The sequence below is a fragment of the Lagopus muta genome, chromosome 4, assembly GCF_023343835.1.
Source record: "Lagopus muta isolate bLagMut1 chromosome 4, bLagMut1 primary, whole genome shotgun sequence".
NCBI classification, from domain to species: domain Eukaryota; kingdom Metazoa; phylum Chordata; class Aves; order Galliformes; family Phasianidae; genus Lagopus; species Lagopus muta.
The window spans coordinates 33,371,709-33,386,706 of record NC_064436.1 but is presented as its reverse complement, the minus strand read 5'-3'; the positions used below and the strand labels follow the sequence as shown (position 1 = coordinate 33,386,706).

Genomic DNA, 14,998 nt, shown 5'->3' with positions numbered 1-14,998 from the left:
GCTTGCATAAATAAGTCACCAGCAAAAGGAAAGAAATGGACTAGAATAAATCTGCTCCTTTGCTTGCTATCTGGTAGTGGGGATGATGGATTCACCGCTGGCAGCAGCAAGATGAGAGTAGATGAGAAAGGCTGCACTCTTTCTTCCATGTCCGTGACTATTTTTGGCTGGAGAGATGCATGCAGAACTCGTCCGTATTCAACACCCAAAAAAGAACATTGTCAAGGCCACACTACTGAGCAACCCTGCTCCCAATCACTCACACCACATGCTGACTAATGGGTTTAGCTCTTATTTCAGCACATTTCTGGAAGAAGATTTCACACATGAAAATTTTAAGTGAAAGCCAATAAAAAACAAATTATTAAATAAATACCGGCTAGTACATACATCACATCTTATTCTAAAACTTTTAGCACAAAAGCCTACAGATGGACTTGTTTTCCTAAAGTAATGCTAAAAATATTCCAGCCTATCTTACTAAGCATAAAACCAATTTCTTTGTTCCAAATGGAAGAAACACATCCGAAGATGTGCAGTGATTATGATGTTACACTTGTGACCATTTGCTGAGAAATAAGAAAGCATTAGAAATTCAGTATAATGGTGTTCCAGAGTACACTGCACATTATTGCACACATCATCTCTTCAGCCACGAGTGCAAAAAAACGCTTCTCAATCTTGAATTCTGCATATTCATCAAATAAATAACTTTAAAAAGAAATTTACTTGGCTAAAAGTAAACATCCACATTGTGCAAAGGGGAAGAAAAGCATACCCCAAAAGAAGTGTTAACAACAGCCTATCCTTTGCAGGTTAAAAAAAAAGAAAACTAATATTATTTCAAGTTTTACAACACAAAGTTCTAACGTATCTGAAGTTGACAGAAGTTTCAATCGTACTCCTCACATACTTGAAATCTTCCTTCTTATGTTGGCTATAAGGAAGAAAATCATCCAGTAGTGTACCGTGGGATGTAACATCACAGTTTGCTCTCTATTTGAAAAACAAAACAAAATCAAACCAAAAAAAAACCCACCACCACCACAGCAGCAACAACACCCCTCACCACAAGTAGGCCCTATAACTTAATCTCATTTTGAGTTCAATTACTTTGGTAATATTTTTTTTTCTTTTTGCACCTTTTCTCACAGCGAAGATAGCAATATAACATCACAAGCCAACTCTCTTTATGCTATTCATCAAATCATTCACTGTGTAAATGAGAAATTTAGTCTTTCAAATTAAATTTGTTTTAAAGGCATACCATTAATTCTGCTGAGTTTTCCTGTCAAGAATTCCATCTGGAAGCATACTTAAAAGACAACAACAGTTTTTTAGGACTAGTCTGAAACATTATATGATTCAGTGGAAAGGAAATAAAGCTGCTGTGAAAAAAGTTTTGTCAGTATTTTTGGCAGTGACAACCTATCTAATCAGCCAAGCTCTGATGAAACTATTCCCATACGAACATCCAAAAGAGCCCTTATGAAACTACTCCAAAGCTTCCTTTAGTTCTCACATACCCCTAAATACCAACGTTCATGTCTGCTGCTGATTAATACAGGACTACATTCCAGAATGCAATTATCACATTGACCTTTTGCCACAGTGGAAACGAGCAAGCCTATGGGTCTATGTTCTATAATCACATTTTTGTCCTAATCATTGCCTTAATGCACACAGGCTTTATACATAGGCCTGAAATCCAGTCTAGATATTGGCCTTTATTAAATTTCAGACAACATCCAGAAACAATGTGATTATAGTGAAGAAATGTTCTCATGACACTGTAAAGACTGGATGAAGAAGTTGTAAAGAATTCTTTACCGAGTAACCTTTGCCAAAAGTATACACTAAGAATCCACATGGACAGCATTACCCTCTCAAGTTCCACCTTCAAAGGTTATTCACTGCTTTCTGAATATAAGGGGAAAAATTTTAATAGGAGATGAAAAAAAATCTTTTGAGGTTGTGAAGAATGGGCATATGCAGCCAACATACTTATGTACTTACGCATTACCTACATGTTCTCATAGCTTTTTAGAAGCAGCAAGGCAAAAAGAGAACTGAAAGCCACCAACAGCTCTATTGCAGAGACATAATTTACCTCTAAATGCCACTTCAGGCTTTTGATAGGTAAACTGGAACATGAGAATTACCATTTTTGCCATTATCATTTTTTAGAACTATGCACACATTAGTGCTTTCAACCATCACCAAGGGTTTTGTAAATACCAGTTCCTCATTGTAGACAGAGTTAATGATGCTTCCCGGGGTTTGCACTTACCTGTAAACATTTTTGTAACAGCTTTACTCTGCTTGCGGGCAGAACACAGAAGGAGCAACCAGGGAGGGAAGAACTCAAAGTGGCCAGCTAACAGTTCCGCTATCGTTCCAGATAGACTTGTAGAGGTCTGTTCACCCTCAGAGATGTTGCAGCCCTCATCCACTGAGTCTACAAGCAAGAAGAGGCTCTGCTGAGGGGGCTTCATTCCCAGAAGAGGAAGCAGAATGCACCTGCAAGGAAGGAGGAACAAATTCAATCTTGTAAATGGAACAATATATCAAATGCTTGAATAAGCAGTGATGCAATTATTGCTTAGGCAAAATTACATTTTAATGAACTTGATATTTCTAACAGTGCTTTAAAAACAGTGTAACATAGTTCAATGTTCATAAGAATACTTAGAAAAATCGTAGTTTAGTATGACAGAATTTACTTGGCCTAAAATGTAAAAAGTACATTACTCTTTTTTTTTCTGTCAAACTTGTTATTATTGCTTATCAGAAGCTGGTCATGATATCAAATTAAGTAAAAAGGTATCTGAAGTATATCAGAGCTCAAAAGTTTAACCCCAAGTGAGCAAATTTCACAAAGATCTGAATTTCTGCACTTGTAGCACACTTAAACAAAATGCAAATTAATTTCTTAGCAAACAGGCTGGTGAGGTACTGCTTTTTATTTATATTGGAGTTGCCATGTCCCCATAACTGAAAAAAAGATTATTTGCATTCTCAGAACAAGGAGCTGAATAAATGCATTGGCACAGCTAATATCCAGAGTTTGTCTCATATTTGCATGTACAGTTATTATTTTTAGTAGTACTTGTTAAAAGATATCTAACTCTGTGCTTATATGTAACTGCCACATGCCTCCTAGTATTTCGATGCAACACTATTTTTTTGTGGACAAGTTTCATTTAGGCCCTTAAGTTCCACTGAATACATTTCCCATCTCCCATTGCTGGAGGCACTGTAAGGCCGTGGCTGGATGTGGCAACCTGGTCTGGTGGTTGGTGACCCTGCACGTAGCAGGGGGGTTGAAACTAGATGATCATTGTGGTACTTTTCAACCCAGGGCATTCTATGATCTTTAAATACATTTGACAAGTAATGTTTGCCTTTAAAGCAATAAGACTCAAAATTAAGCATGGTGTGAAATACATTCATTTTCTGAGTGTATAAATACACACATGCCCATGATAGTTCCCTCTTTTTGCAGACTTTATGCTTGTGTCCAGATGGCACGGACATAACAACTACTTTTGACTTAAGGCCATAATAATAATAATCTTTCATTTGTTTTACTGAACAAATTTATCTTCAGAACACTTTGGCTGATGACTTAATTATTACCTATCAAGCATGCAAATTAGGCAAAAAAATCAACGGCAAATCTTGCCTGTTGATGGAAAGACACACCCAGAGTCAAAAATGATTTGCAAGCACCACTAGTACAATGTTGCTTTCTGGTTTTCTGCCTGAGAAAAGCGCAAAATGGAAATGTAAAGTGGTGCGCTGTTGACAGTAACAGCAGGATCTAGCAGAGCCAGCTAGGCAATCTATTGCAGTTGGTGACATTTTCCCAAAGGAATAGAAAGGATGAGTTCTGAAAGCTTTCAGTATTAGTTGCATTTAAATACTTAACTCTGGCCCCTCACATTTCCAGAAATGCAAAACTATTTTGGATTCTTTGTTACTTCCCAAAGCTGCTCCCTCTTTCAGAAGATGCTTGCAGCACAGCTAGAATCTCTGCTCTCTAAGCTAGGAAGTTAAGCAGGTACTAACTTACACAGCAGGAAATTAGTGTAGCCATAAGGCTAAAATTACTTTCCAAAGTGATATCAACCCCACAATGAAAGGAGGCAGCCTGAAATTGCATCATTTTCCATTTTCCACCTCTTTCCCCAGCAGAATGCAGTGTTGTATCCTCAGCTATTTACTTTGCTTTGAGATGTGAATAAATAATACCTTAATGCAAAATCACACCTAAAATCTGAGTGACTGTCACAAAACACCTATGCAATACCTTAGGTGAATCTGACAATATTCTCATGTGTTAGTATTTACCTGGAGGAAATACCAAGAGAAGCTAACAGGTACGTCTGGGAAAGAGTCCCAAGTTATTCTGCTGAATTATTCTACAGTATGCAATAGTTGGCCACAGTAGGTCAAACCAAAAGCTCATCCTGCCTCCAAACCGGGTTGGAAGAAAAAGTCCAAAGAATAATGTATTAAAAATAAGTGGCGCAAGCACTAAATCACATTTTTCCATATCTCTGAGACTGCAGTGGTTGCAGGAGCTTTGCAGAACAGAGATTTAGTTTTCCACTTGGCATCCCTTCCACTTCACAATACTTTCATTTCTAAGTGGTAGCATAACTTCCATTCCATTGGGGAAAAAAACCCTATGTATATAAACATACACATACAAGAACATATTCAATGAGACATGACGACATCTTCTAGCTCACAGCTATATTACTCAAAGTGTGGCACTGACAAGACACTGATACAGCTTTCTCTGAAAGTGCTCACAGGAACCACTTGATAACCTCACTTCTGTCTAGACTTTTCTATCTCTGAATTCAGAGTAGTGCCAGATAATATAATAGGGAAATTTTTCAGACGTTCAAGACCTAGTAATTCCCACTCTCCCATAACATCTTTCTTGCATATGGAAATCACATCAATCAACATGGAACAAATGTCTCAAATGGACTTCTGTAAATGGTGATTCCTCTACAGGGCACTGTAATAGATTGCTTAAGTTGCAGTGTACCTTTCAAAAGATGAAGAGCTTTCTTTACCTTCTGAAAGGATAATAGCAAACAGCCTTATCTTCAGTACTTTTACAGCCAATACAGATATAAAAGTGGTTCTCATTACATAGCAGTTCCCTGTGACAAAATAGTTCTGAAATAGAAATTGCTAAGTAAATTACAGTATCTTTAGAAAAAGCAGCACAATTAGGTATCTTAAATAATAGAATTTGCTAAACAGGAATGTAATGTAATGACTTCTTTATGCAGAGCTATGTTTTGTATGCTCTCAAGCAAACAGAGAGTCCTTAGAACAATGAACCCTCCCACAAAATTCTTCAGACTGCTACTGAGTTGACTGAACCCATGCAAATATGATTTTCCACATATGGAAGAAATATATAACAGCAAGGCTGAAGTTCTGCAAATGATTATCCCTGAGATTTTTAGATTGGATCCACAAAAATGCTGAAACACAACAGAAGAAAGTAGAGGGATAGCAGCAGTGTCCACAAAGACTGAAACTCACAGTGGAATGCACATACTTGTTAAAAAAAAAAAGCAAACATGCCATGTAACAATGAATGAGCAGTTCTAAAAGAAGAAGGGTGATAAAGCCTACTTTGTTATAAACGCCCTTAATGTGACTGATTCTGGTGTACAGGAAAGTCAAGAGTTACATCCCCACTTAAATTCTCTGACGTCTGTTAGAGCACAAATAAAGCTTATCCCTCAAAAGGGTCCTTTCCTCTAGCCAGCTTCTAGTGCTCACTACTGGCAAGCACACAGAAAAATAGCATAAAGCTCACCTCCTAGACAAAGTAGCAGGAGAAAACAAGAAGGAACAGAAATCCAATACCTGTCCAAGTCTAAGCACTGCTACTTTTAGGAAAATGCAAAATATTTCAAATTTCATAATGATACAAATGAATTTGGAAACTGTTTACCTGCTACCACTGTTCTTGCATTTCGTTTTCTATATCAGTATGACATTTCTTTTACAAATTGCCTTTCAAGCCACTTTCTTGCCTATATGTTAGGGTTCAGCACTTGCATTTCAGTTACAGTCACTGCTGTCACAAAGAACTACCACACCAATACGTGTGACATATATAGTACACATTACATAATATGCCCATTATACATTTACGATGTTTGTTCTTTTAGAAGAGAGTTGTTTTAAGAAGCAGGCAATAGACTTATCTTTCAAAGAGAGCAATGACTGGGCACACACACTGCCTCCCCAGCACTACAAATTTACTTCTGTATAGGCTAACCAAACCGACTTCTCATGAGGGTTAGAGAGCCTCCTGCTTTCTCCCAGGCTTTGCTGCTACTTTTGCCAAGTGTGCAATGAGTCTCCAAGATGGTGCAAACAACATTAGCATTGCACTGGTCATCTTCTGCTCAGGTAGAACAGCAGAGACATAGAGGAACACATATATACACACACACGTACATAAAATGACACTACAGGAAAAGAGTACAAAAAAAGCAATTCTTCTCCAAGTGATGCTGAGCTAAATGCTCAGCAGTGATGTTTACTGTCACCTGGCAGGTAAGGCTGTTATCCACTCCTTTAGCAAATCTGTCTCCTCCATTCAGTTAGGAGTTGTAGAATTTCTGTAAATTGTTATTCTCCTACTTGAAACCACCAGCACCTCGCTACAGAGATCTCTGCATATTCTTTTCTTTTCCAAAGATACCTGACATTTCAAAAAGGAAGACAATAGTCATTGTCACTGAGGAGGTTTATACGTGGTACTTACAATTAATTTAACACCAATGCCACATTGCTTGCAACTATTCTGAACTGCAAGAAACCACACTCCCAGTTAGTGATCCCACTAAGTACTGGAAAATACCAGCCAACTTCAGATAAACAACTTTGAGAACTGCAGTCATTGAAAAAAAAAAAACCAAAAACAAAAACAACAAGCATTTAATCATAATACCACAGAAAAATAAGTTTAATAACTACAAGCAACATAATGGAGCTGATCATCTGGTATCGGCAATCAATATCACACTGAATTTCACCTGAATTTATTGTTACATTGGCGAAAAACTTACCAATAGAACCTCATAAAACGTTCTCCTAACATGAAAGAGACTACACGGTGTTGTCCTTGGCAAGAGATAAGACTGCCTTGCACATTTCCTACAAAACTGTACATTTTATCTAAAGAGTTATTGAAGACTGAAATAATTGTAAAGGATGCCTATATATAGACTGGATGGATAAATACCTCCCTATATACTCACATACACACATTTCAATAGCTAAGTAGACATTTCTTCAAACATCAGCGTTCATCTCTGGAAAAACAAAGAATCATCATTCTTCTTATGGATGACTTACTACTTGATATACCACAGCAGCCTGCTATGCTACTTTTAAGACACTCATTTTCATTTACGCCGTATCAGAAAATTCAGGAAGACAAAATACATAAACAAAACTTTAAGTAAGCCAATTATGCTTACTAAGTTAATGCTATAACAATTTTTGCCAGCAACGTAAGAATTACTGGAATTTTTGCCTAAAAATCACATGCAGAAGCCTAGTAGGCATCCCAACTCAGCTCCTGGTGGCTCTATCTGGTGGAAGATAAACTCCATCCTCTCCAGCTCACAGCTGGAAGGAATTATTTTATAAAATCATTTCAGGGAGAATCCCAGGTCAATGCACAATACCTAAGGACACAAGTGCCAAAGGATATAAAGCTCTAGGCAATTAGATTTTTATTAGTTCCATTGGAACTGGAATAATCATGCTTTAAAGTGCACTGATCCACAGTTTCAGAATAGAAGGCAAAATTCAGAATTCCAGATCACTATTCTTTAAATTTCTACTTAAAAAATTTTCACATGTGACAGCAAGTGGCCCACCTCTCTTCCCACTGCCTCCTGTACCCATTTGTATATTATATTTCAGTGGTCAACTAGCAGAATGTAAACTTGTGAGGTTGTCAGTGTTCTGGTTTCTAATTTGCAGACTGAAGATAGGGAGGACAAAGCTGTTAAATATTGCTAGACATCTCAGCATATGCATCCATAAAGCCAGGTGCTGAATTTTTCTCTTGTTTTCCAAACCGTATAGGGGACATGGGTCACAATGAAAGAGGCAAAGGGAAATTTCACTTCTAATTAAACAGTTTTAGCTGGTCAATTGATGAAATATTAACCCCTTCCTGAGAATACTTGCAGCAGCTGAACTCACTCAGAAGAAAAAGAGCATCTTCACAAATCACCTATGGTGTTATTTCTAGATCAGCGCACATTTTCCTCTAGGTCCTATGGATCACAACCAGCAGCAGCTTACTCATCTGGATCATCACACTTCCTGACTAGTTGTTATATGGTTTCTGAATTACAGATTGAGGCTCAATCTAATGGTAAAGTTCAACAGATGCCTTCTGTGAAAGTAAAATTACCTGGCTTGATTTTGTGTGCACACCTGTGTACATACTCAGACATGTGGTCAAGTTATTGAGGTGGCTGTTTGGCCATATTTTAACATGATAAAAGCATGCCTGCAACTGATTATGACTTTCCTGACAAAGCACAATATTGAAACTATACACACACCAAAGAACGATAGTATAATACCTGTGATTGTTTCAAGTGAATTGGTAATTCACAGACTGCACAGAAAGATAAACCAGCCCTAGCGGTTCTAACCAACTGAAGGGAGATTTAAAAAGGAAGTCTTATGAAGCAGAAAGAAGGAAAAAAAAACTGCAGAGAATCACCCATTAAGTAAGCTCCAATGTTTGCATGTAAATTTCAGGTCCAGGCTTTTCAGACTGGCAAATTAGAAACGGCAGGCAAGGCATGCTGTGCAATTCAGCACCTGATCCCGCAGCGCCTTGGAGTAACCTGAGTTTTATCTGCCATTGTAAAGCAGAGCTGCAATCCCACAAGGAGAGCACAAAAGCTAGCTCCAGGGTACAGAGCCAGACAAAAGCAGAGTTTATCATACAGCCAGCACCATCACTCACACAAACACAGCATGCTGGACCCCTGCTTATTGATTAGAGATCTCCCACTGTCTCATACAAATATATAAGTAATTTTCTTCTACACAGCTCTGCAGGTGGATCTACTGGTAGATTTACTCAGAAAAAGAAGCCTTAAGAGCAAATATTTTGGTTCTAATAGTTGGACTGCCTAGAACAGTTTGCAAACAACTCAGCTGTATTAAGGAAAGACTAGTGTGGCTGAAACCCACTCACACCTGCTGCTAGGAGCAGGTTGAGTCTTTGCACACTTTTTTTATCTGAAGGTATTTGCCTTATGTTCTTACTTACACAATATGTTCTAACTTCTCAGAGTCTAAATACAAAAATCTGTGTCTCTATCAAAGGGAAAGAGGAGGAGAGCATGAGAACCCCTATAAAGAATTTCCTGAATAAACAGTATAGAATTGTTATTTATCCTACACAAATTCTCCCAGACAATGCTTCAATGGCTGAGGTCACTTAGCCCACTGAAGGGACAGATGCAGGACAGACGGTAGCGATGCCCAACATGATGTGCAGTGTCACTGTGAACTGCTCCTAGTTACTCCCAAGGTACCCAAATCCCGAGTGGAGCCAAACGCCAGTCTACCTAGAGCACTGCCTGTTTGCAGCAGAATCATATAAACATCCCCAATGCCTATCTGAAGTAAAAATGTCATTCATGGTTATCCCTTACCCACGAGTACTATTATTGTCCTTTACAACAAGAAATTAGTTAGATTTGTAGAAAACAAACCATGTCATGCCACGTTGGCTGTCATTTCGACTCTTATCTTCCAGCCACTTGCAGATAGCTTATTTGTTCCAGCATTTTTTATTCAACTGACAGGCCTACAATTCTCTAATATCTTTTTATCCCTTTATAAAGCAAAACATTAAGTATCTTTTTCTTTCAAGACCACATTTTCTGCCATCTTGAAGAAGATAACCTGTCCTTTGAAGACAATAGTGACAACTCATAGACTGTTTAAGATCATCTCACCTACTCTATATTTTTTTTGTTGCTGTTTCTTCCAGGATGTTTTTCTGCAATCTTAAATTCATATTCAGTAGCTGATCTACTTTCCTGATTTTGTTCTTAGGTTTAACATATGATGAGGAGCTTGGTCTCACTAAACTGCTATTTAATACACTGGGATTTGAGACCTTAGTATTCTTTCCAGCTAATTCCTTCTTTTCTTTATACTTGCAGTCACAAGACCTCACCCACAAATTACCTGAGAGCAAAGTCCACTGCTTTTAGTTTGTTCTTTCTCTTCTAAAAATCACGCATTTAAGATCATTTCACAGTCACCATCAACAAAAGCTGCTCTTCATCTTCTCATCTGATTCTTTCCAATCTGCTGGAAGCAGATTTCTGTCCTTCTATTCATTATTTTCTCCTCTCTCACACTAGAAATCTATCACTGACAGACTCTTGTTTCCCAGATGATGTTCTTCTCCTACCTATTGTGACAATTCAATATTTTCCGCCACATAGACATTCTCACCCAAAGCCTATGCTATGGACAACTCATTTGTTTTCTTAAAGAAAGTCAGTTTACTTGATCTTGCTGGTTTGATAGAGTAAAACATTTAGGTCTTAGAAAAACACAGTTGAGAGGTAAGGGAATTTCTCAGGTTACTGACCACAACTATAATCTGCCAATACAGATAATCTTTAAAATAGACAAGATCGTCTAATAGGGTAGGTCTATTTTTTTCAATGAAAGTGCTACCTTCATCCTTTAAATAGATATACATATGTACAAAACTATCCCCACATGAAATGCATTTCTTCATTGACAGACTTTACAGTAATTTTAAATTTAGTTTATTCTAGAACTCAAAGCAAGCTTACAATATAGAAAGCAACTCCTAAACAAGCTGGTTTTTTTTAAACACCACTCACACAAGTTATCCTGAGAGATCTTTAAAAGCATGTAAATCAACCCTGACTCTGTGTACTAAGATTTCCAGTTCTGTCTCTTTATACCCCATACCTTTTTTTCTATTAAAGATATTCATGACAGTTGATTAACTGCCTCATCTTCTTTGTCTGTCCCATGACCCTACCTGAATACCCTTCATTTCTCCCCTCCTCCACCTCCAGTTTTTGAGCTACTGTCCATGTTACTCTTATTTATATTTATCCCCAGGATTCGTCATCAATTGTGTGTGGTTTAAAAGATGCCTCTTGTTAGGCTAGAAAATCATTGCTTTTCTTTCTGAAAAATCAATTATACTCTCACTGTCTATATGAATAACTTACTTTAAAAAAAAAAGTCAAAGAAACTGCGTTTTACATCAAATGCATGAGAATAAAGTATCAAATCAGGCTCACTGTAAGTTACAAGTTGAAATGAGAGAATTACCCATAAGGCACATTATTTTTTTTTACACCTGTGAAGTTATGATAATACATTTGTATATACTCAGAAGTCTCCAGTTGAAATGCAAAAGGTAGCTATAGGGTACCATAATAACAAAAACTAACAAGCTCATATATGCAAGAGAACATATTAAAAATGCAAAGTAAGATTTAAATCATTTATGAAATGAAAGGTACAGCAAACTAAAAATATAGTCTTCTCAGTTTTTCTCATCAATCATTTGGTCCTTTAGTTCTTTCATATAAAAATTAACCTCTATTTGTTAATCAAATCTAGCTTCAACTAGAAGTAGCGTTATCTATAGAGGTTAATGTACAGCTGAATACAAATTCTTGTAGCCTAACAGGCATTTTAATTTGTTGGCATTATTCTGTGTTTTGGAGGCAGACAAAATCCATTTCTTCCTTGTACCTCAACTTATGCAGAACATAAATAAACAGCTGAAGAGATAGACTTTGCTTTCCATGTATACAATTTTATTTGTTGACATGAGAGAAGCGTTATCCCTAAAAACTAAAACAAAGAAAACAACAGAGGATACAATTAAAAAACTACACTGGATACACTCAACTGAGTGGCTTCTGTTAGGCTACATCCTAGTTTACCTCCAGCCACATTTAGTTTCTGCTACCCCATAACTGTGTGACAAAAGACGACAGCTTAGCGTGGACAACACAAAACCAGTCAGTTACTACAATAGCTAACAGTCACCCCGACAATCACAATGTTATTTTTCCTACACACCTGATTTCAGATGAGAAATGCATTATTAATCAGGATGCACAAAGAAGAGGTGTTGCAAGGGCTGTAGGGACGAACTTCTTCAAGTGGGGATCCTGAAATGGTGGAAACTGAACAAACAGTGAAAACTCTGAAGTCTCTGCCATTCCCTGGTGAGCTTGCTATATACCCACCGTTCTCATTTCTTGCACCCCCTACTTCAGATCATTGTACTGATCACAGGATGACACTAACCTCATTCTCAGAAAATCCTCTGCACAAATACTAGATGAAAAGCTGTTAAGATTTTACCTTATGAGTCATGCACTTAAGACAGCTTTCCTTCTATATTTGCATCACCATGCATCTTTTTTCCAAATTATTTTCTCAAGTTGAAGGGATTGTCCTAACCCTTAATTGCAGTGTCTTATCTGAAGAGGCAGCAGATGGAGCAGCTTTCATGTGCCCCAGTCAAAATTACTCTACCGCACTCCCAAAAGTAGAATACAAAGCAGATGTACCTCCTGTATCACTCAGAGTCCATATTAATAACCTTGTAAAGTTGTTGGGCTTTTTTTTTTTTTCTTTTCCCCTTTCTCACCCACCATCCTCCAAAAGATACAGCTTCTCTTGACTTTATGCCTCCTATGGGTCCCTTTTAGCTCTTTGTAATTTGCTTTAAAAACACACTGCCAGATTAGTGCCATGTTCACCTGATTCTATTACATCACAGCAGTGGTGCATTTAGCTTTGGAACCAATTCTGGAGCTACATATTTAATTAGATCTATTTTTGGTCTTAACTACAAAAGGTAATGCAGTTTATTTCACTTGATCTTCTTTTATCCGTAACACTCTATACACCAAAAAGAGTTTACTGTCAAAAGCATCTTTAACACAAATTAAAATACAGGGCACTAAGAAAAAAATGAAGTACACCTGAAGTTTTAAAAATTGAGCTTAATATTAACATGCAGTACAGGCTATAAATCCACTGGAGGAAAAAATTCTCTTTTTAAAAACAACAAATTAAACGGATCAAAGCCAAAGCAAAGAACACGCGGCAGCACTATCCAATACAAAGTAAAACTACTGAAACCAAACAATTGGCAAAGGAATGCTGTAAAAGTTGGGAAAGTTCACCCAAGCTTCGGCAGGTCTGTCAAAGCTAGGATGTGTTGGTACAATTCCTATAACTTACACCAAGACAACTGTAAGGCAACTCTTTGCATTGCTGACTACTTAAGCACATATCTGGTAGAGAAGGCAGTGTTAATACTCCTTCACTTATACAGCGTAACATATAGTCATAGGACAATTCCTCTCACCTCACCTGCCCCACAATACACCTTTTTTCCACTGTCCTGCTGAACGGCACTTCTTGAAAGCGCAGAAAAAGGGTTGACAGACTAATGATTTATATCACTACAGGAGAGTTAATGCAGTTGATCCAAGATTTGTTAATTAGCTGCTTTAAGACTGAAATCATGTTGTAATCCTTTTCTCAGCAGTTTTCCCTTGTGAGGTTCATTCATATCCACTTGTTAAAGCCATCTCTACACAGCCACTATTTTCACTAACAAAAGTTTTCTTTTTCCAAGACAAATCCATGTCCCGGATGCTGCTTCCTACAAACTTTTCATTTAAGACAACCACAGAACTTTAGCACACAAACTTGCTTCTGTGCAAGGTGGTTGGCATTTTTTTTTTGTCCTCTGCATGTGCACCACTATAACCAATTCTCTTTAGCATGTGACAAAAGTGAGAGGAAAAAAAAAAAAAAAAAAAAGGAAAAGATGCCACAATGACCGCTGACCTGGAAGTCCACTCACATACAATCCTTAATTCCCACTCCTGTCCATTGAAACAACAGCAACCAAAACTGAGCCAAGAGTAATCACCTTCTATCAAAGATACTTTGGTCCTTCCTTTGTGTGAAAGCATTTGCAAATGCACTATGGAGAGAACTCTGATTGCAAGTGTTCTGCACCATTTGCTCCATCAGCTACGTAAAATTTCCGTGTTGGTTCTCTCCTCAATTTCATTTTCAGTTCTTTCATGCTATTCTACTACATTCTGATGTCATTCAAATGTACCAGGAACTCACCCACCTACATTCTTTACAATGTTTCCCCCACAACACCTTTGAAATAAGGATATATATATATAGGTGTTCAATCATTATTATTTTTAAATCACTTTTTTCCTTAATTATTTCTTTCCGACTGGTGATTCATCAGTCCTGGAGTCTTTCTGCATTAAATATTTAAAACACACCTTCTCTTAGCATTTGGAAGGTTTCTGAACATTCCCAGTGCATTGTACACATCATCACATAGAAGAAACTAAAACCTCTTCAATGCACTGCTTCACTAACACTTTCAAAAAGAGATATTTCAATGCTAACTTTTCCCAGTATCTTAGACACTAAATCCCTTCTGCTCCACAATCCTCCAAATCCTTTTCATTTTTTTCATTAGAAAGGAACAAAAAAGAAACTTAAACCCTTGCACAAGCTATGAACATGTGCATAGAAAACTGGAGGGAAGGGAAATAATTAACAAGTGAGAATTGCTATGAAGGTCCATCTAACTAAACGGCTTATAGGGAAACCTGCAAGATTTAAGACTGAGCCACATAGATTAAAGGCAAAATGTTAATGCCTATAGAAGTAGAAGACAAAAAGGCCTATGTAAGTTGTCATTATTAAAATGCCTCAGGGAAACTTTCTTATGTTAATTCAAACTGAAAAGGTTAAAACCTTAAATGGTATTACGTTCACCTTGTATGCTGTGCTTCCATACAGTGAAAGAACAACATACAACTTACTCTTGCAG

At 37.4% G+C, this 14,998-nt stretch overlaps 1 protein-coding gene across 2 annotated transcripts in view; it reads right to left on the bottom strand.

Annotated features, from left to right (window-relative positions):
- ANKRD50 (ankyrin repeat domain containing 50) overlaps nt 1-14,998 on the bottom strand; it is a 41,094-nt gene that overhangs the window by 14,366 nt on the left and 11,730 nt on the right. For both annotated transcript variants that reach the window (XM_048941624.1, XM_048941623.1), the window contains exon 3: nt 2,291-2,520. In XM_048941624.1, the coding sequence (XP_048797581.1) occupies nt 2,291-2,520 (230 nt within the window). The remainder of the gene's footprint in view (nt 1-2,290; nt 2,521-14,998) is intronic.